The sequence below is a fragment of the Arvicola amphibius genome, chromosome 1 (genome assembly GCF_903992535.2).
Source record: "Arvicola amphibius chromosome 1, mArvAmp1.2, whole genome shotgun sequence".
Classification (NCBI taxonomy): domain Eukaryota; kingdom Metazoa; phylum Chordata; class Mammalia; order Rodentia; family Cricetidae; genus Arvicola; species Arvicola amphibius.
In genome coordinates, this window is record NC_052047.1 from 149,963,563 (window position 1) to 149,983,912 (window position 20,350).

General features: G+C 53.8%; 5 protein-coding genes across 6 annotated transcripts; 3 read left to right on the top strand and 2 right to left on the bottom strand.

Annotated features, from left to right (window-relative positions):
• The first annotated feature begins 314 nt into the window (after positions 1-314).
• On the top strand, positions 315-7,476 carry Syvn1 (synoviolin 1). Of its 2 annotated transcripts, none has more exons than XM_038333784.2 (16): positions 315-828; positions 1,644-1,792; positions 2,010-2,102; positions 2,189-2,341; positions 2,433-2,481; positions 2,859-2,962; positions 3,537-3,663; positions 3,753-3,852; positions 3,932-3,997; positions 4,092-4,208; positions 4,287-4,450; positions 4,715-4,843; positions 4,923-5,078; positions 5,159-5,345; positions 6,101-6,252; positions 6,324-7,476. In XM_038333784.2, the coding sequence occupies exons 2-16, from the start codon at positions 1,661-1,663 to the stop codon at positions 6,431-6,433; spliced, it is 1,839 nt and encodes a 612-aa protein (XP_038189712.1). In that variant the 5' UTR covers positions 315-828; positions 1,644-1,660; the 3' UTR covers positions 6,434-7,476. The 2 variants fall into 2 exon arrangements, with proteins under 2 accessions (XP_038189712.1, XP_038189729.1); XM_038333801.2 differs by lacking the exon at positions 315-828 and adding an exon at positions 923-1,041.
• A 622-nt stretch (positions 7,477-8,098) lies between these two features.
• On the bottom strand, positions 8,099-10,926 carry Mrpl49 (mitochondrial ribosomal protein L49). The gene is made up of 4 exons (XM_038333814.2): positions 10,775-10,926; positions 10,055-10,205; positions 8,476-8,600; positions 8,099-8,385 (listed from the first exon to the last, which is right to left on the bottom strand). The coding sequence occupies exons 1-4, from the start codon at positions 10,877-10,879 to the stop codon at positions 8,239-8,241; spliced, it is 528 nt and encodes a 175-aa protein (XP_038189742.1). The 5' UTR covers positions 10,880-10,926; the 3' UTR covers positions 8,099-8,238.
• A 45-nt stretch (positions 10,927-10,971) lies between these two features.
• Positions 10,972-12,665, top strand: Fau (FAU ubiquitin like and ribosomal protein S30 fusion). The gene is made up of 5 exons (XM_038333828.1): positions 10,972-11,117; positions 11,354-11,436; positions 11,539-11,683; positions 12,273-12,328; positions 12,493-12,665. Exons 2-5 carry the CDS (start codon positions 11,362-11,364, stop codon positions 12,616-12,618), a joined length of 402 nt encoding a protein of 133 aa, XP_038189756.1. The 5' UTR covers positions 10,972-11,117; positions 11,354-11,361; the 3' UTR covers positions 12,619-12,665.
• Positions 12,666-14,511: 1,846 nt separating this feature from the next.
• Positions 14,512-15,813, top strand: Znhit2 (zinc finger HIT-type containing 2). Its single transcript, XM_038334988.1, has one exon. It carries the CDS (start codon positions 14,571-14,573, stop codon positions 15,765-15,767), a length of 1,197 nt encoding a protein of 398 aa, XP_038190916.1. The 5' UTR covers positions 14,512-14,570; the 3' UTR covers positions 15,768-15,813.
• Positions 15,814-16,157: 344 nt separating this feature from the next.
• Tm7sf2 (transmembrane 7 superfamily member 2) lies at positions 16,158-20,314 on the bottom strand. The gene is made up of 10 exons (XM_038334976.2): positions 20,150-20,314; positions 19,604-19,800; positions 19,455-19,509; positions 18,972-19,166; positions 18,791-18,894; positions 17,386-17,505; positions 17,131-17,299; positions 16,852-16,932; positions 16,661-16,783; positions 16,158-16,454 (listed from the first exon to the last, which is right to left on the bottom strand). The coding sequence occupies exons 1-10, from the start codon at positions 20,199-20,201 to the stop codon at positions 16,294-16,296; spliced, it is 1,257 nt and encodes a 418-aa protein (XP_038190904.1). The 5' UTR covers positions 20,202-20,314; the 3' UTR covers positions 16,158-16,293.
• Between the last annotated feature and the right edge of the window lie 36 nt (positions 20,315-20,350).

Here is a 20,350-nt window from a genome sequence, read left to right on the forward strand (position 1 = left end):
CTTCTTGTCAGTCCGGACACACCCGAGCGCTGCTCCCTTTGTGGGCGCGGCAAGCGTTCCCCCAGGCAGGATAGGGACCCCCTACCTACTGACTGCGCTTTCTCGGTCGGCCGCTGGCTGCGGTGGGACCGAGCCCAGAGCAACCCTGTCTATGGACCCTAGCAACCACTCACCTGCTGTTCTCTTTCTATAGGCCAGAATTTTTTCATTCTTTTTTTCATTGGTCCGCGTTACTTTATCAAACCCAATCAGCGGTAGCCACGGGACCCAACTCCTACCCAAACTGCACTGGGGAAGTGACCTAGGAAGACACGTCTGTTTTCTGCATCCAGTTTTCCCAGGAAGCACTTTACTGCTCACCGTGTCGTACCTGTCCCTGGAGTGAGGCGCTGACACATTTTATTTCTTTTATGCCTGACGTAAAGCCTGGGTCTTGCTCGCTCTCCTCCCCCTTCCAAATGGCTCGGCCCGCAGAATGTCCCAGCTTCCAGACACTTTGACAGCTGGAGTCTTGCCGGGGTTTAGGGTGATGATCCTACTACGGTGACTAACAAGGGGGGGGGGGAGCCCTTTCCCGCAGCTCTCTTGGTCGCGACCACGCGCCCCATCTCTTGCTCGTCCCGGCTGCGTGCGCGCGGGCCCGGAAGCACCGGCGAGATCGCTACGCGCAAAGTGCACTTGGTACAGTCCACTCCGCCGCGCCCCGCGCCGCCGGAAGTGAGGTGTCTTACCCCCGAAGTTCCGGTTCGCAGGGGGTGGGGAGTGTTGTTAACCGGAGCGGCCGCCGCAGTCGCGGTGATTGAGCGGGCTCGCGGCGCTGGGCTCCTGGTGAGTGGGCCGAAGTCTGGTCCAGGCTGTGGTTGGGGTGGGGGGTAGGGGACCAGGACCTTGCCCTTTGGGGTCACCGAGATCAGCCCGTCCCCCAGCGTTCCGCCGCTAGTTTTCGGCCTGTCAGATGGCTGTAGAGCTCAGGCGGCGACGCGGCCACCGTTCCAGAGGCCGGGCCCCGCCTGAGTCGTTTGCAACTCCTAGCGCTCACAGGTGCGCGGCTTCGAGGCGACCGGGTGGCTCTCGGTTCCGCCGCTGCACCCTGCTGGTCGGCCGTTTCTCCGGTGCTCAGAGTGGACACTGCTCGGGGGCTGGGAGGGGGGGGTGCCAGGGTTCCAGACTGACGTACCCCGCTGGGCGCGCGTCTACGCTGACCACCCTGACACAGCTGTCACCGGTGGTTCCGCCTCCCAGGCTGTGCTGTCTGCGTTTTGCCTTCTCCCAGCCAGGCCCAGTGTTCCCGCCTCTAAAGCTTATCATCCCAGCTCCCACAGAGGGTCAGCTGCAGGAGCCCCCCTCCTCCCAACATTGCTGCTTTGCCTCTTTGACTCCCTAGAGGAGGCGGCTTGGCAGGCAGCGTGGAAAGAGCCCTAGATTTGAAACGAGACTGACCCAAGTTCCAGGCCTTGCATCAGTGCGAGCCTTTAACCCTTATGAGTCCTGGTTTCTTGCTTGTGAAATGGGGAGTATATGCTGTTCTGAATCTAATGGCTGTCAGGGCGAAGTGAGAGTTTACCCCTACTTCTGACACTCGGCCAGGGACTGTGCTAGGTTTGCACAGCATGGACATGACAAATATCATTTTCCTTGTGCAGGTCTCTGGGCCAGGGCAATGTTCCGCACCGCAGTGATGATGGCGGCCAGCCTGGCGCTGACTGGGGCAGTGGTGGCTCATGCCTACTACCTCAAACACCAGTTCTACCCCACTGTGGTGTATTTGACCAAGTCCAGCCCCAGCATGGCAGTGAGTTCAGGGCTCAGTGAGGGAGGATTGCCCAGGGCGGGAAGGCAATGTCTGTGTGGGTCAGAGACAGGGTTATATGTCATAGTAGGGGAGACATAGCCATTGGCTGCCTAACTTGGAATAATCTATGACAAGACTTGGGAGCATGTCAGAATGATGAGCCCCGGGCCGAAGAAAGCAGAAAATAACCTCGAACTATGACTTCCCCCACTCCTAGGTCCTGTACATCCAGGCCTTTGTCCTTGTCTTCCTCTTGGGCAAAGTGATGGGCAAGGTGTTCTTTGGGCAGCTGAGGGCAGCGGAGATGGAGGTAATATGTTGGTGGCCCCAAAGGACAGGGTCCAGAGCCGGGCAAAGAATGACTGGGTTCCATGTCGTCCCATGCTCAACCCACAGCACCTTTTGGAGCGGTCCTGGTACGCTGTCACCGAAACCTGTTTGGCCTTCACTGTTTTTCGGGATGACTTCAGTCCTCGCTTCGTGGCGCTCTTTACTCTCCTCCTCTTCCTCAAGTGTTTCCATTGGTTGGCTGAGGACCGTGTGGACTTTGTGAGTTGGGAGTGGCCGATGGCCATCTGGTGGATTGGGGCATAGGGTGACCCCAAGCATCTTGATGGTGTCCCTCTCTGCTCTGCTGCAGATGGAGCGCAGCCCCAACATCTCCTGGCTCTTCCACTGCCGCATTGTCTGTAAGTGAGACTCGTGAAGAGGAGGGGGCTGCTGGAGGGGCATGGCACCACTGAGGAGTCCAAACCAGAACCCTGGCGCCCTTTGGGACAGCTGGACAGGAAAGATAATTTAAGAAGTTAATTTGCATAGTCTCTACCCTGTTCCACTCCAAGGCTTCTAAACTGCCTGGGCCCTCAGCTCTCTGCCTTCTCCCCTGGGCCTGGGTTGCCCCAACACCCTGCCTGGGCAAAAGCAGCTCCCAGAGGGCTGATTCCACTTGGGTGTACACATCTCAGTAGATGGCTGGGTCTGTGGCCATGGTGGACGTGAGGGTGGGGCTGTCCTAGAGCAGGAAGTGCTAACCTCACTTTCCTCCTCCATTTGGGGGTCTCCACAGCTCTTATGTTCCTCCTGGGTATCCTGGACTTCCTCTTTGTCAGCCACGCTTATCATAGCATCCTCACCCGGGGGGCTTCTGTGCAGCTGGTGTTTGGCTTTGAGGTAAAACTTGTTTGAGTGGGGGGGGGGGCGACACAGTTGAGGTGGATCCGCATGTGCTGTGAGCAGTCCTTCAAGGGCTTCCTGAGCACCTGCGGAGTCTCCACCCCCATACTGGCCACCAGGGAGCAGCCATCTTTTCCTCTGCCCTCACACACTGCTAAATGATTGCAGAAGGCACAACAAAGGCTGCTAATAGAGGATTCCTGATCTGGGCACCTCAGCCTTCCTGGAGGCTGCTGCCACAGCTGGCTATGGGTAGATAGGAGAAACTTGCTGGGTAGATCACCCAGGAGATGCGTCCCTGCTCACATTTGCTGGGGACTTACCACGTGCTAGGCCTTGAACTATATGCATGAGTTCCGTCTCGTACTCAGCAGAACTGTGTTGTAGGTGACAGTTGATGCTTTGTTTTACAAATGAGCAAACAGAGGTTGAGCCAGTTGCTTTAGTCATAGGCTGGGAGGACCCCACTTGTGTCCAAAGCCTGTGTTGGCACCACTGGTGCCTGCTGTACTGAAGCCTGGCTGGAGCAAGGGGATGCTGGTGCTTACATGTGCCTCGTGTCCCTCTCCAGTATGCCATTCTGATGACCATGGTGCTCACCATCTTCATCAAGTATGTGCTGCACTCCGTGGACCTCCAGAGCGAGAACCCCTGGGACAATAAGGCTGTATACATGCTCTACACGGAGCTGTTCACAGGTGACAGGAGCCGGGGCCTCTCCCGATCCACGCCAGCATGCTGCGTGCCTGCAGCTCTGTGGCCAGCTGTGCTCTCCTTTCCTCCCCAGGCTTCATCAAAGTCCTGCTGTACATGGCATTCATGACCATCATGATCAAGGTGCACACCTTCCCACTCTTCGCCATTCGGCCCATGTACCTGGCTATGAGGTGGGTCCAGCCTGTCCCGTCCCTGTCCCAGACTGCTCTCCCCACCTGCCTGCCTGCACTCATGGACTTGTCTCTTCAGGCAGTTCAAGAAAGCTGTGACAGACGCCATCATGTCTCGCCGAGCCATCCGCAACATGAACACATTGTAAGTGGGCTCATCCTGGCGACTCTCCCAAGCTCTGTCCTGATCACTTTGCTGCAGGTTCTGGTGCTGACATGTGCTCTGACATGTTATCCAGGTACCCAGATGCCACCCCCGAGGAGCTGCAGGCAATGGACAACGTCTGCATCATCTGCCGAGAGGAAATGGTGACAGGCGCTAAGAGACTGCCCTGCAACCACATCTTCCATACCAGGTGGGACAGTGTCTGGGGACTACATATTAGGCACAGGCTCATGGGGACCTGCTCACCACTGCCTGATCTTGCTCCCAGCTGCCTGCGCTCCTGGTTCCAGCGGCAGCAGACCTGCCCGACCTGCCGTATGGATGTCCTGCGAGCATCTTTGCCAGCCCAGTCACCACCACCCCCTGAGCCTGCTGACCAAGGAGCACCCCCTGCTCCTCATCCTCCACCACTGCTGCCACAGCCTCCCAACTGTAAGTGGTTCATTTGCCCTCAGATGACCTTCCCTGCCTTCAGGTACTTGCCTTGGGCTGGGTATTGACAAAGCTGGGGAATTCCAAATGTCTGCCCTCCAGAAGCTCATTCTGGGCAGGAAGGGGTGAGAAGATGAGAAATAGATAAATGGCCAGTGGTAAGCTCCGGGGCCTGTAGGCGTGGAGGTCAGCTCCTAGCCACACATCGGGCTTGGGAGTAGGAACTCCCACTCACCCCTCTTCTCACTGCCGTTTTCTCCGCAGTCCCCCAGGGCCTCCTGCCTCCTTTCCCTCCAGGCATGTTCCCACTGTGGCCCCCAATGGGTCCCTTTCCACCAGTCCCACCTCCCCCAAGCTCAGGAGAGGCTGCAGCTCCTCCGTCCACCAGTGCAGGTGAGCCTTTTGCATGCTAAGGCAGCTGGGAGTAGCAGAGCCACATCTGGAGACCGATTTTTGTTCTGTGCTTTGCCAGCTGTTTCTCGGCCCAGTGGAACAGCCACCACCACAGCTGCTGGCACCAGTACTTCTGCCCCAGCATCTGGTGCTGCCCCTGGCCCAGAGGTTGCCCCTGCCCCAGGCTTCCCCTTCCCTCCTCCTTGGATGGGTATGCCCCTGCCTCCACCTTTTGGTAAGTTGGCTACTCTCTGGGATGTTCAGGGTAATGAGGTCAGGCCCAGGTAGCTCAAACTGACCTCTGCCTCCTGCCAGCCTTCCCCCCAATGCCTGTGCCCCCTGCGGGCTTTGCCGGCCTGACCCCAGAGGAGCTGCGGGCACTGGAGGGCCATGAGCGGCAGCACCTGGAGGCCCGGCTGCAGAGTCTGCGGAACATACACACACTACTGGATGCCGCCATGCTGCAAATCAACCAGTACCTCACTGTGCTGGCCTCCTTAGGGTATGCATGCCAGATTCTAGAGCTCAAAAAAGGTCCCATGTAGTTTGTGACATTTGTCTTCCCTGTACCTGTGATACATTCTGCTGCCTCAGGCCACCTATCTACAGGCGCGTTCAGGAGCTCTTGGTCATGCCTAGTGCTTTCATCCTTCAAAGATGTGCATCCACAGCTGTGTAGAGCCAGTGTTTATTAGTGAGCTGACTTTGGAATTTAGTCCCGTTTTTCTAAACTCCGGTTATTCCTAACATTAGCTGCTACAGCTCATCACCTTACACATGCCTGACACTCAGGGAGGGAGCAGATAGTAGAAAGTCACTTCAGGCCAGCCTCTTCCATGTTCAAGTGCTAATCTCATTGCTTGCTTGCTTTACATTGGAATAGGGGTGGAAGAGAAACTGAATTCCCAGTCATAGGGGACATGTGCAAAGGGCTGGTAGGTAGCTGTAGTCCAAGGCTTGAGCACTCTGGCTTACCCACTAAACACCCTCTAAGGTGCCCAGCTCCCTAGGTGGAGACTGAGAACGACACGGGTCAGCTGTCTCTGCCGGCAAGTGATTTACAATCCATGGGGCTAAGTCACCTGAGACTCGAACCCATATGTGTGCAGTTAGGTCTGCTTTTCACAAGAATTCAAAGATAGCTTGCCTTAGAGCTTGTCCTGCAAGGCTCATGGTGGTGGTGGTAGTGTTTGATGGTGGGAAAATGTCTAACCCAGGATGCCAAGGTCAGGCCTCTTTTGTCCCTTCTCTTGCCAGGCCCCCCAGGCCAGCTACTTCAGTCAACCCCACTGAAGAGGCTGCCTCTGCAGTGGTATCTGCTGCCCCCTCCACCAGCGTCCCCAGCTCTGAGGCCCCATCCCCATCCCCAGGAGCCTCCTCACCAGCCCCTGAAGCTGAGAAGCCTCCGGGTAGGTGTGATTAACCTTGAGGGGTGAGGATGAAGGACTCTCTGGGTTCCACTTGTGACCTCTCTGTCCAGCTCCTGAGTCGGTGGGCGCTGCAGAGGAGCTTCCTGAGGACGGAGAGCCTGACGCTGCAGAACTCCGCCGGCGTCGCCTGCAAAAGCTGGAGTCCCCTGTTGCCCACTGACACTGCCCAGACCTGGCCCTGCTCTCGAGTGGCCCTCTCTGGAACACATCCTGCCACCAAGTGCCAGCTCCGGCTGTCTGTACCGGGGAGTAACCCCCATCTGAGAAAGAAGTGGCAGGATCTCTGAGGCCAAGTAAAAGTGGTTGGGTTCATAGTTGATCCGTCCCGATGGCCCTGGCAGCCAGGTGGAGATGTTCAGCTCGAACCTTCCTCTACCACTTGTGCTGTGTTCTGCTGGGGCCTTGAAAGTAGCGGCTCAACCTCTGGGAAGCCTCCTCTCTGCTTTCTGGAAGAAGGTGAAGCCCCTCCAGGCCCTGCTTGTGAGTGTGGGACCATGCTGCAGTGCCGAACAGTATTACTTCTGTTCCCAAGTGTGGAGACCCCAGGGGCTGAAGACAGACCAGGACCTGCCCCACCCTCCTGCCTAGACGGACACCGGTCTCCTTCCTCTACCCCAATCTCAGAAGCCCCTTTGTGATGGTGGCTGTGCCCCCTAAGCCCTGTGGCATTTCCATGTCTTACTGGCAACCACACAACTCAGGGAAAGGAGTGCCTGGGGGTGGGGGGACAGGCGGGCAGCACTGAGGGACCCTGTCCTGCCCCTCCCCAGGCTCTTTCCCCCCCATCTCACCCAGCAGCCACTGCCTGGTGGGCCTGGCTGAGGGTGTGTGCTGCTCCTTAACCACTGCTCCCCAGAATCCAAGGCAGGCCACCTCCAACCCATGGGACTCGAGTTCAGGATTGGAACTACTTCTGTACCTAGTGGATTTGGGCTTACTTTTGTCTTTTTGATTTGAATGCTTGACCCCAGGAAGGAAGAGCAGATGTGAGGCTAGGTACCTGAACTTTCCCGTTTAGAACAGGCTCTGGGCCATGCAGGGACAATGGAGCCAAAGCCTAGCTGCTTCTGTCTTTCTTCCTTTTGGTTATGTGTTACAGGAGTTTCTGGAGACAGTTTCAGGTGATTATTTAATTTGTAAATATTGTACAAATTTTAATAGCTTAAATTGTATATACAGCCAAATAAAAACTTGCATTAATGACTGGTGGAGCTTGTAACTTAGGGCGAGGCTCCTTTCCCTTGCTCAGCCTGTAGACTCATGACTGATCTGTGGTCCCCTGGAATGAGGATGCCAAGGTCACTGAACAACTAGATATCCATCTTCCACATGGAGAACCTTAGGTCTGAAGTCAAGCAGGGCAGCCAGGATCTGAATGCTGCTTAACCAATTCAATGGTGAAGTTGGACAAGGGGCTGATATTGGATGAGACAGGACAGAAAGACTTCATTTTCTTGTCTTCAAATTTCTATATAGCTGATTCCAGGACAGCAGGGTGATGTCCCCAACCCTATTATACACACTCAGAACCTAAGATGCCCTTTTATCCGTCTTGTCCATTGCAGTCCATGTCACTGTCCTGTGTTGTCTGTGTATGTTTCCCACATTTGCTACCAAGACTAGAAAATCAAGGATGCATGTCCCTAACTGGTCTGTCCTGTGAAGTACCCAGAACAGGGTTGGGTGGCTGTTTCCAGAATGGCTCACCTAAGAAATTCACCACAGTGTTTAAAGAGACAGCAGTTAATGTCTCTCTTGCTAGCTTGACTGTCTTGTGGCTCCCACAATTGAATAGCTCTCCCCAAGTGGACACTTAAACACCCAGGTCTTTTTCCTCTTTATGAAAGCAAGGATTGATCTCAAAGCTCTTTAGGTACTTTTGAATCCCATTCCAGAGACTCCAAATCAACTTCCTCTCTGAATGCCAGTCTGTGGAGGAACTGCCATGGGGCTGATCATCATATCTCAGAAGCCTTTCTCAAGAAGCCAGGCTTTAAGCTGCTCATCAAAGTAGCCCTTGATTCGAAGAGTCCCTGTCACCTCATTAACCTGGGTGATGGGTGTTCTTCCCAGCTGTGGGCTCAGAAACTCTTCCACGTCCTTCTGTAGAGCCTGGGGAAAGATAACTCCAGTCAACAGTTTCCAATTCCAGAGCTCCTTCCCTCCAGCCTGGAAGGATCAGGACAGACCCAAGTCACTTACCCAGATGTTCCCCTCCACCTTACGGATCACGGTCATCTGTCGGTTGCCATGTGTAATGTCCTTGTAGACAGGGATGTTATGCATCCTGGATCGTCGAACAAAGTAGGGCAAGTTGGGAGGAGGATCTGTAAAGGGGTACAGTATAGGAAGCCAGCTTATCCTAGGCTTCAGCCAAGGCTCCTTCCCCTCACAAAAACTACAAAGGGTGTGTGGGTGGGAGGTCTGCTTTGAGACAGACAAGGTCTGCTGTATGGAGGGTTGTTAAATCCTACTGGAGAAAACTACCTCCGACTTCCTTCTGTCCTTCAGTTTATAGCCAGGATCTAATTTTCCCCTTAGTGCTTTAAGATCCCACCCAGGTCTGCTACCATTTAAATCTCAAAAGAAATGAAGCACTGGGCATGACTGTTCATGCCTAGAATATACAGATAGTTCAAGGCTAGTCTGGGCCACCTTAGACACTGTCTCAAAAAGAAAAAGCAGAAGCCAAGGAAAGTGGTGCACGCCTTTAATTCCAACAATCAAGAGGCAGAAGTAGGTAGATCTCTGTAGTTCAAGGCCAGCCTGGTCAACAAATGGAGTTATAGGATGGCCAAGGCTGTTACACAAGGAAACCCAACTCAGGGGGTAAAAAAATCAGATATGGTGGCACATTTTTTTAATCCCAGCAGAGTGAAGGTGGTGGATCTCTGAGTTTGGGGCCCACACCTTTAATCCCAGCACTCAGGAGGCAGAGATAGATGAATCTCTGTGAGTTTGAGACCAGCCTGGTCTACAGAGCAAGTTCCAGGTCAGCCAAGGCTACACAGAGAAACCCTGTCTCGAAAAAAAAAGAAAAACAACAATAAAAATATTAGAGTAGATCTGATCCTGGGGAAACTCCCTCTAGAAGACTACTCTCTTCCATTAACCCAATGAGGTTGACAATTTATGTAACAAAGAGATGGGAATTAAAGGGGTTCTTTTGGTTTGGTTTGCTAGGGTTCTTCTTGTTTTGAGACAGGGTTTCTCTAGATCGGGCTGGTCTCTGACTCCCGAGTGCTGGAATTAAAGACTAAAGATGTGTGCCACCTCCAGCCGACTTGGTTTGCTGTTTTTGAGGCTGAGCTCCAGCTGGCCTAAACCTTGTAGTGGCAGTGGGATTTTATAAGCATAATCACACACTGGAGTTGGTAGAAAAGGTTTTATATGCTGAGCAGATTATACTCATTTTGTTGAATTTGAGGTTAGAAAAAGCTAAATGACTAGTAAAGTCAAACCAACAATGAAGGGCAAAGCCGAATTCAAACACAGACTACCTTTTGCTAAACTGCATTCTCTATTGTACATGGTCAGTTGGCTTGGAAGAAGAGAAATCCAAACACACGGGTCTTCTTTCTCTATGCTTTCTCATTACGAGGGAAGAATTCACCAGAGTAAAATAGAGTTCTACTCTTGGGCCCTTCCCTGGGGATGAGACAATACTAATCCTCCTACATCTGAACAGCACTCCTAAATTCACTGCATGTCCAAAGACTCAGCTGGGGCAAAGGACCTTCCTGGTCTACAGCCTTCAAACTGCCCCCATCACTCAGCTCACCTCTTGGAGGCTGCCAGCCACTGGGAGTGGGATAATGTTTATGCTTTGGTGGCTCTGGGATTTTGGTAGGGGGGAACAGGCGCTCCACAAACTGGTATTCATCCACAGACTCCACAAAGCTGGGGTTATCAGGAGGCTCCTGGGTTTGGCTCTAAAGCAAAACAAACCATCTTTCCATTAGTTCACACAACAGGGAAGGTCTTTAGTCGGTAAAGAAACAAGCGGAAGGAACAGCGTAAGTAAAAGACCTGCGCTGGAAAAGCACCCGACACTTTTCCAGAGTGCAAGGTACCGAGACGGACTGGAGAAACAGCTCAAACGTCTGATCCCAAGATTTCTCCAGGACTCAAATAGCAAACAGCATATTTAGAAAAGCCAATGAATCATAAGACCAGTCAATATAGTATTCTTCAGCAATTTCTTCTGAACATGGTGTTGGAACTCTCTAGCTCCGAATAAGGTGTTTGAGCCGATCGGGCACCGAGCCGGGACGGGCAGCTGCTTTCGGTCCTAACCAACTCGAGGTATGCGGCAGCCCTATTCCAAAACCCGGAATACCCAGTGTCTGCCACCAGCCCTCTCCTCACTGCACATACCCTCCAGACAAGTGTCAACACGAGTATACAGGAAAACCTAGGCCTCGTAGGGCATGCAGAGATCAGGGTTATCATGAGCAACAGGCTCACACACAGTCTTTTGCCCTCCGCTCCGAACTCTCACCAGTTGCCGAAGCGCGTAGCGCCACCGGAGGCAATACCCCCAGTCTCGCAGAGCGGGTCGGAAGACAGTCACAGCCATCTTTGATTGACTCACTGCGCGTGCCATCTGCGCGCGCAACCGGCTCGGCTCCGCCCCTCCGGCGCGCTCCGCCCACAGAGCAAGACGCCTGCGTATTGCGTAAGGGGGCAGGCTAGGACGGCGGTGGACGGTACTAATACTAGCAACAGCGCGGTCGCGCACCAGTGACGTGCCACGCAGCAGGCGGTGAGGACGTGCGCGCCCTCACTTCTTCCTCTTTCTTGACTCCATCTTCGCGGCAGCAGCCTCGGCGTCCGCGGGTTAGGTGAGACTCGGGGGGCAGCTGGCCCTGTTGCACTCGAGAGCGGGCCGTCTGCGGGCTCAGAGGTGCGGGGAAGTCGGAGGACAAGGGCTGTTCCGCGGACTTGTCTCCGATCGCGTTCAGGTCCTTGGCGAGCCCGGCCTAACGCATGTGAGAAGGCGCGCATGCCCGCGCCGCTCCCCGTCCGCCTGCCTTCCGGGACGCTAATTCTCTTCTCTCAGAAACCTTTCTTTTTTCAGTCGCCAACATGCAGCTCTTCGTACGCGCCCAGGAACTACACACCCTCGAGGTGACCGGCCAAGAAACGGTCGCCCAGATCAAAGTAAGTGTGTAAAGCCCTTTGACTCGACCTAACTGTGCTTCTTGATCCCCAGGACCTCAGCTAAAACTTGTCTACTTTTAAACTTTGGGTTTTTGTCTGTAGGCTCATGTGACCTCACTGGAAGGCATTGCCCCGGAGGATCAAGTCCTGCTTCTGGCTGGCTCGCCGCTGGAGGATGAGGCCACGCTAGGCCAGTGTGGCGTGGAAGCTCTGACCACTTTGGAAGTAGCTGGCCGCATGCTGGGAGGTAACTGCTTTTTTGCTGTGAACTAATGGGATGTGTGTAACTAAAGCATGTAACTAAAGCTCACTTCTGTAGCAGTACACTTGTGTCTTCTATGGTTTGGTTCTAAAAGGTACTAAAGTCTTTAACCAGACTGGTTCTCAGTGTCCCCACTCAAAATCCAGTTGTGTGGTAGGCGTGTACGCCTTTAATCTTAGCACTTGGGAGGCAGAGACAGGCAGGTCTCTGAGTTTAAGGTCAGCCTGTTGTACAGAGAAACTGTATCAGAAGGAAAGACAGTAATAATCAAAATCGGGATTACAAGGTTCTCAGAGTGCTCTAGTCTTTGTTTTGTATGTAGATGTTAGCTAAGGATATAGAGTTCTTGCTTTAGTATCAAACCCTCAGCACTGAATAAACTGGCCATAGTGACATTGAGATGGGAACCAACCTGGGATAGCTATTCTGTGACCCCATCTCCAGCCTCTGCAGCTTGGTTTCGTTCCTTGTTGGGGACCCAGATTTGTCTTTAGAAGCCTAAAGATTATGTAAGTAAGTTGTTCTGGGCAGGGCATTGCTTCTTACCTGCTGCCTTTCTCCAACCCCTACACAGGTAAAGTTCATGGTTCCCTGGCCCGTGCTGGAAAAGTGAGAGGTCAAACTCCCAAGGTGCGTGCCAGAGTTGGTATTTGGACTTTGTTTTTCCTGTTGCAGCAAAGTCAAGGCCTTTGACTTGTCTGTTTGCATTCTTTCATGGAGAGGAGCTGCTGGTGGGAAGGGTGCCAGGCGTGGGAGAGGTCAACCAGAGTCTTACAAGTCCTTCCCTTTCCCAGGTGGCCAAACAGGAGAAGAAGAAGAAGAAGACAGGCCGGGCCAAGCGACGGATGCAGTACAACCGTCGCTTTGTCAACGTTGTGCCCACCTTTGGCAAGAAGAAGGGCCCCAATGCTAATTCCTAAGTCCTATTGTGATTCTGGCAGTCTAATAAAGCCCCTTTCTCCAAACATGTTACTGCTTTCTTCATTTGTGAGGCCTTAGTAAGAAATAGACCTCTTAGGCTAGTGAAGTGCATCTTGGTCGTTAGGAAGCGTAAAAGAGAACCAGCTCTCTGGGCGGTACTAGTACACACCTCCCAAGTTCCAGCACTTGGGGAGGCAGAGGCTGGTGAAGGTCTCCCTGGTCTACACAGAGACCCTGTGTCAACCAACAAAACACATTTAGTGTTTAAACTTGTTTTGTGGAGGCAGCGATGGAAGGGAGGGAAGGGCTTCTAGAGAAGGTGAATTGGTCTTCACTGAATTTGGGACCAGCAGTAGTATCAAATCCAAAGCACAAGGAGCATGGGATCCCTCAGCTTTGCAAATTGGTATTGCCTGATTTCATTGGCATCCTGATCTTATCTGTCCTAGCTTAATCACAGCTGTGGTTCCACCCGAGCAATGGGCTTCTGGTACACCCAGACCCCACTCTCGTCTATGCTTTGGAACCTACTGTTTTGGAATGCACCATGGAGTAACTTTGCCTTACGGGAGGCCCCATTCCATTTAAACTTTGTTTTTTTTTTTTTTTTTTTTTTTTTAATTTATTATGTATACAGTATTCTGTCTGTGTGTATGCCTGCAGGCCAGAAGAGGGCACCAGACCTCATTACAGATGGTTGTGAGCCACCATGTGGTTGCTGGGAATTGAACTCAGGACCTTTGGAAGAGCAGGCAGTGCTCTTAACCGCTGAGCCATCTCTCCAGCCCCCTAAACTTTGTTGTTGGTGGTGGTTTTTTTAAGATGGTTTCTCTGAAGCTTGGGGGTCTGTTCTGGAACTTGCTCTGTAAACCAGGCCGACCTTGAACTCACAGAGATCTGCCTGTCTCTGCCTCTAAGTGCTAAAATGGTCTAGTTCCAGGACAGCTAAGACTATACAAACTTAGTCTCAGGAAGAAAAAAAAAAAAGCCAGGTGGTGGCAGCACATGCCTTTAATCCCAGTGCTTGGGAGATAGGCAGGCCTCTGAATTTAAGGCCACCCTGGTCTACAAAGTGACTTCCTAGACAGCCAAGGCTGTTAATACAGAGAAACCCTGTCCCAGAAAGAAAAAAAAATTTTTCAGCACATCTTGGGCGGGTTACCCATTTTTTTTTTTATTGCTTTGTAGTTGAGACGGTCTCATGTAGTCCCAGACTGGCCTCAATTTGTATGTTGATTTGGTTTGTATTTTATCTCCAGATTCGTTACCGAGTGGTTTACGATTTAATTCTTGTGGAGTTTTACTTATTATTATTAATAATAATTTGGTTTTTTGTTGTTTTCTCACTATGTAGCTCTGACTATCCTGGTACTCAACTATGTAGTCCTCGAACGCACAGAAATCAGCCTGCCTCTAGTGACCTGATGCTGGGATTAACTGTGTGTCTATTCACTGCTAAAACCCTGGGTTGTTTTTTGTTTCATTTCGAGACAGGGTTTTTCTGTGTAGCAGCCCTGAATGTCCTGGAACTAGATCTTGTAGACCAGGATGGCCTCGAACTCACAAAGATCTGCCTGCCTCTGCCTCCAGAGTACTGGGATTAAAGACGTGCACCACCACCTCCGGGCGACCCTGAGTTTCTGTTGTTGGTTGGTTTTGTTTAAAAGGTAGTTTATTTTTGCACAGTTTGGTAAAATCACGGGAAACAAGCTGGGATCAGCGACATAACGTTTAACGACATAACTGCGAGCCACAGTGCTGAGAAGCGATTGACCGGCTTCTGCACATGCCCAAAGGGCTACTCGGGAGCCGGAAGTTACCGAGAAGCCTCGGGAATGTGCTGAAAGGCGGCTACGTCGCCCCACGCACAAAGGCGGAAATAACCGAAGAAGCGCCGGAAGTGGCTGGGCTGCGGCGGCTGTGTGGTGTCAGACACGCGGCGCCAGTTGCCATGGAGCCCGCAGGGCTCTGCGGCTTCTGCCCAGGCGGGGAAGCGCTGCCGGCGCGCTACACCTGCCCGCGCTGCAACGCTCCCTACTGCTCGCTGCGCTGCTACCGGACGCATGGCTCCTGCGCCGAGGACTTCTACCGCGACCAGGTGCTGCGGGAGCTCCGCGGCCGGAGTGCCTCCCCCAGCCGTCTGGCGGGCGCGCTGCGCCGGCTGCGCGAACAACGCGAGACCGAGGATGAGCCCGAGGAACTAGGCCTGAGGCCCGACCCGCGGCCGAGCGGCCTTTCCGGACTCTGGGAAGGTTTGGCACCGGCTGAGAAGGCAGCGTTCGAGCGGCTGCTGAGCCGTGGCGAAGCTGGACGCCTTTTGCCTCCTTGGCGGCCGTGGTGGTGGGACCGCGGGGCCGGCCCGCGTTTTCTGGTGGAGTTGGACTGTGCCGCGGGCAGGGATCTTTCGGAGCCGGAGCCCGCCCCTGCGAGCACCGCGCCCGAATCTGCGGATGATGCCGGCACCGCATTGCCACTTGAAGACCCCGCGGCCGCTGGGCCGCCCTCGATGCCCGCCCATATCCCAGCACTGGCCAGCCTGAGCCGCAGCCCGGCCTCGCCGCTCGTGCGCTTCCTGCTGCCCAATGTGCTGTTCGCCTATGCTCACACTCTCGCCCTTTATCACGGAGGGGACGACGACGCTCTGCTCTCTGATTTCTGTGCCACGCTTCTCGATGTTTCTGGAGCCCTGGGCACCCAGCAAGTCTTTAACTCTACTGAGGAAGCTCTGCAGGCTGCGGCCCACGTGCTGGAAGCGGGCGAACACCCACCTGGACCCCTGGGTACGCGGGGTGCTATGCAAGAGGTTGCTCGCATTCTGCTGGGCGAGGGTCCTGTCAACCAGAAAGGCTACACGCTGAGAGCGCTGGGGCACCTGGCACAGACCCTGGGCCGAGCCCGAAAACAGGCTGTGGTCAGAGAGGAGCGAAATCGCCTTTACCGGGCTCGGAAGAAGTGCCAATTCCTGCTGGCCTGGACCAACGAAAATGAAGCTGCCCTCACACCACTGGCTCTAGACTGTGCCAGGGCCCACCGAGATCATGCAGTCACAGCTGAGGAGATGGCAACCCTTACTGGGGAGCTGGAACAGCTTTGGGGAGGCCCTGTGCCACCTGCTCCAAGGACTCTAATTGAGGAGCTTCCTGGCTGAGATGGATGTCTTTGTTATTAATAAAGATGTCACTGGTCTGCCCAAATGTTGGCAGTACCTCTGTTTTCTTCAAAGACAGTGCCCTAGCCTAGGCTCTCGTGGAGTTAGTACGTAGCTGAGGGTGATCTTGAACTGAGCTTACCTCCACCTTGACTGTGCTAGGATTACAGGTGTTAGTCACTCTGCAGTGTTGACTGTCAGAGGCTTCGTGCATATTAAGCCATGCTCTGAAACTAAGCTACACCCCCCTGAAGTGTCCACTTCAGAGAAGCCAGTTCCACCCACTCAGGCTCTGGACCCACAAACCGCTTTTCAGCTTTCCCTAGTCAGCTTGTCCTCCACCTCTGCTTGCACCCTCCAAAAACCTGACCCCAGGACAGAAGAAAAACACAAAGTTGAAAACATTTATCCAACAAGTCAAAGTATTTCCGTATGGAAGCAATGGCTCCTTGCTTCAAACCTCTTCTGAGGCTGGTCATCCCTTCCCCTGAGTTGTGTTCAGGCCTGCCGCCTAGATGGGTTTGCTTCAGTAGACATAGGGTAGGATTCGGTAAGGCACACGCTTGCAGTACTCCTGCCAGGCCCGACCGTACTTGCGGAGGCACTGCTGCTCATCTCGGGCCTCGCGGTGCACCAGCAGCGCCGTAAAGTAGAGGACGTAGAAGTAGGGCAGCAGGTGGGATACCCCTGTAGGGAAGAGGCTACGCGATCAGAGCCAGCACCCAGGTTGTACAGGCCTTCACATCTAATGGCGCACAGGGCAGCAGGGTCATCGGTAAAAGGCCCGTGTCCCTAGTGAGGCCCTGGGCACATCTCCAGTCCCTGATCAGCCCTCTACTAGGTACACCAGACAGCCTCTGTCACCACACTGATCCAGTCCCAAACCCACTCACCACAGGGCAGGGACCAGGCCAGAGCCATGATGAGGTCTCCCAGGTAGTTGGGGTGACGAACCATACCCCACCATCCAGACACCAGCAGCTGCCGCCCTGTGGCAGTAGGGATGGTTTCCAGACCTGGAGAAAGACAGCTAATGAAGCAGAAAGCCACAGAGCCCTGCCGCTCCCCAGGAGACCCAGCTTACCAGCCACACTGGGGTCAGACGGATTCTTTCGGAATGTGTTCTTCTGGGAGTTAGCACCACGGAAGATGTAGTAGCCAATAGCTGAGGGAAAGTAAGATCAGGAAGTGAGGTGGAAGTCCAAGTCTTCTGCCTAGCCCTGACCACAAGCCTGTCCAAATCCTAGGCTGTGTTATGGCACCTGGGAGCTGGCTCCCGCTTTAGAGGAACATCAGCGCCCGTACCTACCCAATGGTAGTGAATAAAGTATGAGAGGAAGGGGAACGAAGGCCTCCTACTGACCCTTAATGAGGCAGATGAGCAAGGCCATGGGCAACCCCAGAGGCTGTGGATGGTAGAGCAGGAACTGGGCCTGCAGGCTGTAGGTGAAAGGTACCCAGGCTAGGTCTCCAAAGGCCAGCATGAAGCCAAATCCGTCATGTATTATGTCCATGGTGGTGAGGACAGACTCCTGCAGGGACAGGACCCAGACACCCTGGCTTAGTCCAGATGACATCCTCAGGATCCCATTCGCCTCCCCTGCCCGATCCACCTCACCTCATACCAGAGGGCGTCCCCCACATACAGCAACTGGAAACCGTTAACCAGGCACATGGCCAGTGAAGGACTCCCCCGCAGCTCTGCCTCCTGCATCAGCAGGGCCAGGTTAATGATGACCTGAGGGAGGTGGGGACAGGGCCATTGTCTCTGGGTGGGAGCATCGGAGTGGAACAGTATCAACCTCTCCCTTTCTCAGCTGTCGGCTCACAGGGATCCAGGGGGAAACTGCCTATACTGCACTTGGGCAGAGGACACAGCCTTGCTAAAGCTCACTCTGCCACTGCCGTGTGAAAATGGGGATAGGCCTGCCTTGAGTTGCTTTTTAAAGAATAGCGCAATGCTTACAGAGCTAAGATTTGTTTGTGACCCTGTCCTTTGCACCCTCATTTTAGCAGCTTCAGAGGACTGGGTACTGTAACTGTAACTTCTTCGGTAATACTGGCATGGTACTTTCATTAAGGGTACCTCTAATTTTAAAAAAAAGGGGGGGGGGAGCCTCAATAAGTAGCCTTGGTTGGCCTGGGACTATGTACACCAGGCTGGCATGGAAGTCACAGAGATCTGCCTGCTTCTGCCTCCTGAGTGCTGGAATTAAAGGTGTGCAACACCACCTAGTCCTCATCGTAATTTTAGAAGAAAACTTCATTCCATCCTGTTTCTCCGGTGAGAAAATAACCTTCGAGTCTGGTGTGTGGGCAGGTCAGTCTCCAGACCCATGGTGGACCAGGCCTGCTGTCATCCTAGTCATGTGAGTAGCTGAGGGAAGCAGAGGACAGCCTGATTTTGAGACTAGCCTGGGCTATCCTAGTGAGACCTGTTTCAAAACCAGACCAAACCCAAACTCAGATTCATAGAGGGTACTTGGCACTCCTGCCTCTGTGTAAGATCTCCCAGGTAAAAGCAGGGCCTCGCCTGAGTCTCTTTGGAACTCTCCACCAACTGGCCATGGATGTATGATCTTAACCCAAGAACAGCTGCCATGGTGTTAAGGCTACCAGTGACAAGTTAACTCCGACGAGCCCTAGCTGCCTTGGCCTTCAACCAAGCTGCCTTGGCCTTCAAGCAGTACTTGGTCATTGCCTTTGAAGTCAGTTTGTATTTGACCACGGCATCCAAAGCTCCACATGCTCTCCCAGCCTCCTCCCCACAGAATCTGTCATCGCTGTCATGCTGTATATATTTAGTCTTGTGGTTTAGGGACTTTGTGTGGTAGCCAAATGTTCTCTATCTAATTTTTTTTTTTAGATTTGGTATTAAAACCCCTCTTGGTCTTAATACTAAAGCAAAACCGTAACTTCATGACAAAGCAACATATTGTTGATTGCTGGCCACCCAACAATGCTAGCCCACCCTGCCCTTCTGGCCCAATACCAGCATAGTTAAACCCATCATGCCAGCATACCCAGCCAATGAGGCCAGGCCTCAGCTCACAGAAATACTTGAAGTCAAAGGAACCAAGGCGAGGGTTCAGCTCCCGTCCCAGAAAGAAATCATAAATGTGATTTCCTGGGGAAATAACAGAGAGTGAAGGACTGGTCGCAATCCCCTCTGTCTCACCCCCACCTCACCAGAACCCTTCTCACCTGAGTTTCCTCCAGGGGCCAGGGCAGAGACAGGAGCTGCCAAAGCCTTCGCATAGAGAAGGAGGCTGAAGATGAAGCTGGTGAGAGTGGTCGCAAATGCCAAGGGCAGGAGCATTCCAGGGAGTGCTCCCAGGGGCAGCCCGGCTGACATCCCCAGCCCCACCAGCACGGCTGTTAGCACCAGAGCCTGGAAGCCTGAACCACAGAGGAGTGAGTGCTGGGACTGCATACGTCCACAGCTACCACAGCACAGTAAACCCTGGAGTTGATCCTTCCACAGACCACGCTCGCGCACACACAGAAACAGAGTAGCAGCATACTTCCACAAACGACACACACTGCACGCAGACGTGCCCTGGAACAGAGTAGCAACGCGAGATTCCCACAGGGGAGCGTGTCATCAGAGCACCTCCCGCTAGACTCGGAACCCACCCCAACCTGTATAACTCAGACTCAGGGACGGGATGGGAAAGCCCCAGGCACCATTAATAGGGTAGCGCAGACGACTCTTGTCCTTTAATTCCAGCCCTTCGGCCACCTACGGGCATAGGAAAGGTCGTATAAGGGTTGGGGAGGTCTTCCCCCCCGTAGAGTCCTCCCTGTCCCCTCCTCCCTGGTGTTAGAGCGCACACCTTGCGCGCCGGGAGCAGGTAGAGCGCCACCTGCAGACCGAGCCAGATGAACAATAGCAGCAGAACCCGTGGGCTCCACAGCTCCTCCAGCCCAGGCAGGTAAGCAGGTGGGCCCAGGAGCCGCGCCGGGCCCGACCGGGCCGCCAGGAGCAGATGGAACATGGTGGCAGGCAGCAGGAGCAGCATCGCCGTGACGCCTGAGGAGAGGGCCACTGTGTCGCATGATCGCTCCCCAGAGCACTCCCAAGTCCACAGGCGCTTTGGGTCTCCTGCCTGCTTAGCAGGTTCCTAGCGCCATACTCCAACCTTGATTTTCATCTTAGTCCTCTCAAAGACCATCCTGCTTTTTCTTCCAAATGCCTCCCATTCCACCAACTCCCTGCTATACGGCTGCCAGCACCGGTCCATCCTCTTCTGCAGACATTTTGCCACCTGCACACCCCGCCCTTCTGTCTCCTTATTTCCCAAAAGCCTTCTAGCTCGTATCCTACCCTGCTCTCGTTAAGTGGCATCGGTTCAGCCTCCACCCCCAATCTTCCCATTTACCCAATGGCCCCCCGAATTCCAGTGGGGCCTGGGAGGCCTCACGAGGAGTCATGATCTCTGCTTTGTCGGGAAGCGATGGTTCACAAACGATCAAGGGAACATATCCAGCCCCATCCTGATGGCCTGGTTAAGCTTCAGTCAGGACACTGAGGTGAGACAGCTACAGCGCTTTTCCAGCAATATTTAAATGGACGCGCCCCC

What these genes read in the sequence shown, in the direction of transcription:
- Syvn1 (XM_038333784.2), top strand. Translation starts at nt 1,661, where the DNA reads ATGTTCCGCACCGCAGTGATGATGGCGGCCAGCCTGGCGCTGACTGGG. An exon ending in CTGAGGACCGTGTGGACTTT is followed by an intron (nt 2,342 to 2,432) that starts GTGAGTTGGGAG and finishes GCTCTGCTGCAG; the next exon opens with ATGGAGCGCAGCCCCAACAT. An exon ending in ACTGTGCTGGCCTCCTTAGG is followed by an intron (nt 5,346 to 6,100) that starts GTATGCATGCCA and finishes TTCTCTTGCCAG; the next exon opens with GCCCCCCAGGCCAGCTACTT.
- Mrpl49 (XM_038333814.2), bottom strand. Translation starts at nt 10,879, where the DNA reads ATGGCACGCGCAGTGAGTCAATCAAAGATGGCTGTGACTGTCTTCCGA. An exon ending in TGGCTGGCAGCCTCCAAGAG is followed by an intron (nt 8,601 to 10,054) that starts GTGAGCTGAGTG and finishes ACCCCTTTACAG; the next exon opens with ATCCTCCTCCCAACTTGCCC. An exon ending in AGGTGGAGGGGAACATCTGG is followed by an intron (nt 8,386 to 8,475) that starts GTAAGTGACTTG and finishes ATCTTTCCCCAG; the next exon opens with GCTCTACAGAAGGACGTGGA.
- Fau (XM_038333828.1), top strand. Translation starts at nt 11,362, where the DNA reads ATGCAGCTCTTCGTACGCGCCCAGGAACTACACACCCTCGAGGTGACC. An exon ending in AAACGGTCGCCCAGATCAAA is followed by an intron (nt 11,437 to 11,538) that starts GTAAGTGTGTAA and finishes TTTTGTCTGTAG; the next exon opens with GCTCATGTGACCTCACTGGA. An exon ending in TGAGAGGTCAAACTCCCAAG is followed by an intron (nt 12,329 to 12,492) that starts GTGCGTGCCAGA and finishes TCCCTTTCCCAG; the next exon opens with GTGGCCAAACAGGAGAAGAA.
- Znhit2 (XM_038334988.1), top strand. Translation starts at nt 14,571, where the DNA reads ATGGAGCCCGCAGGGCTCTGCGGCTTCTGCCCAGGCGGGGAAGCGCTG.
- Tm7sf2 (XM_038334976.2), bottom strand. Translation starts at nt 20,201, where the DNA reads ATGACTCCTCGTGAGGCCTCCCAGGCCCCACTGGAATTCGGGGGGCCA. An exon ending in GGAATTCGGGGGGCCATTGG is followed by an intron (nt 19,801 to 20,149) that starts GTAAATGGGAAG and finishes CCCTCTCCTCAG; the next exon opens with GCGTCACGGCGATGCTGCTC. An exon ending in TCTGCGCTACCCTATTAATG is followed by an intron (nt 19,167 to 19,454) that starts GTGCCTGGGGCT and finishes TCTGTGGTTCAG; the next exon opens with GCTTCCAGGCTCTGGTGCTA.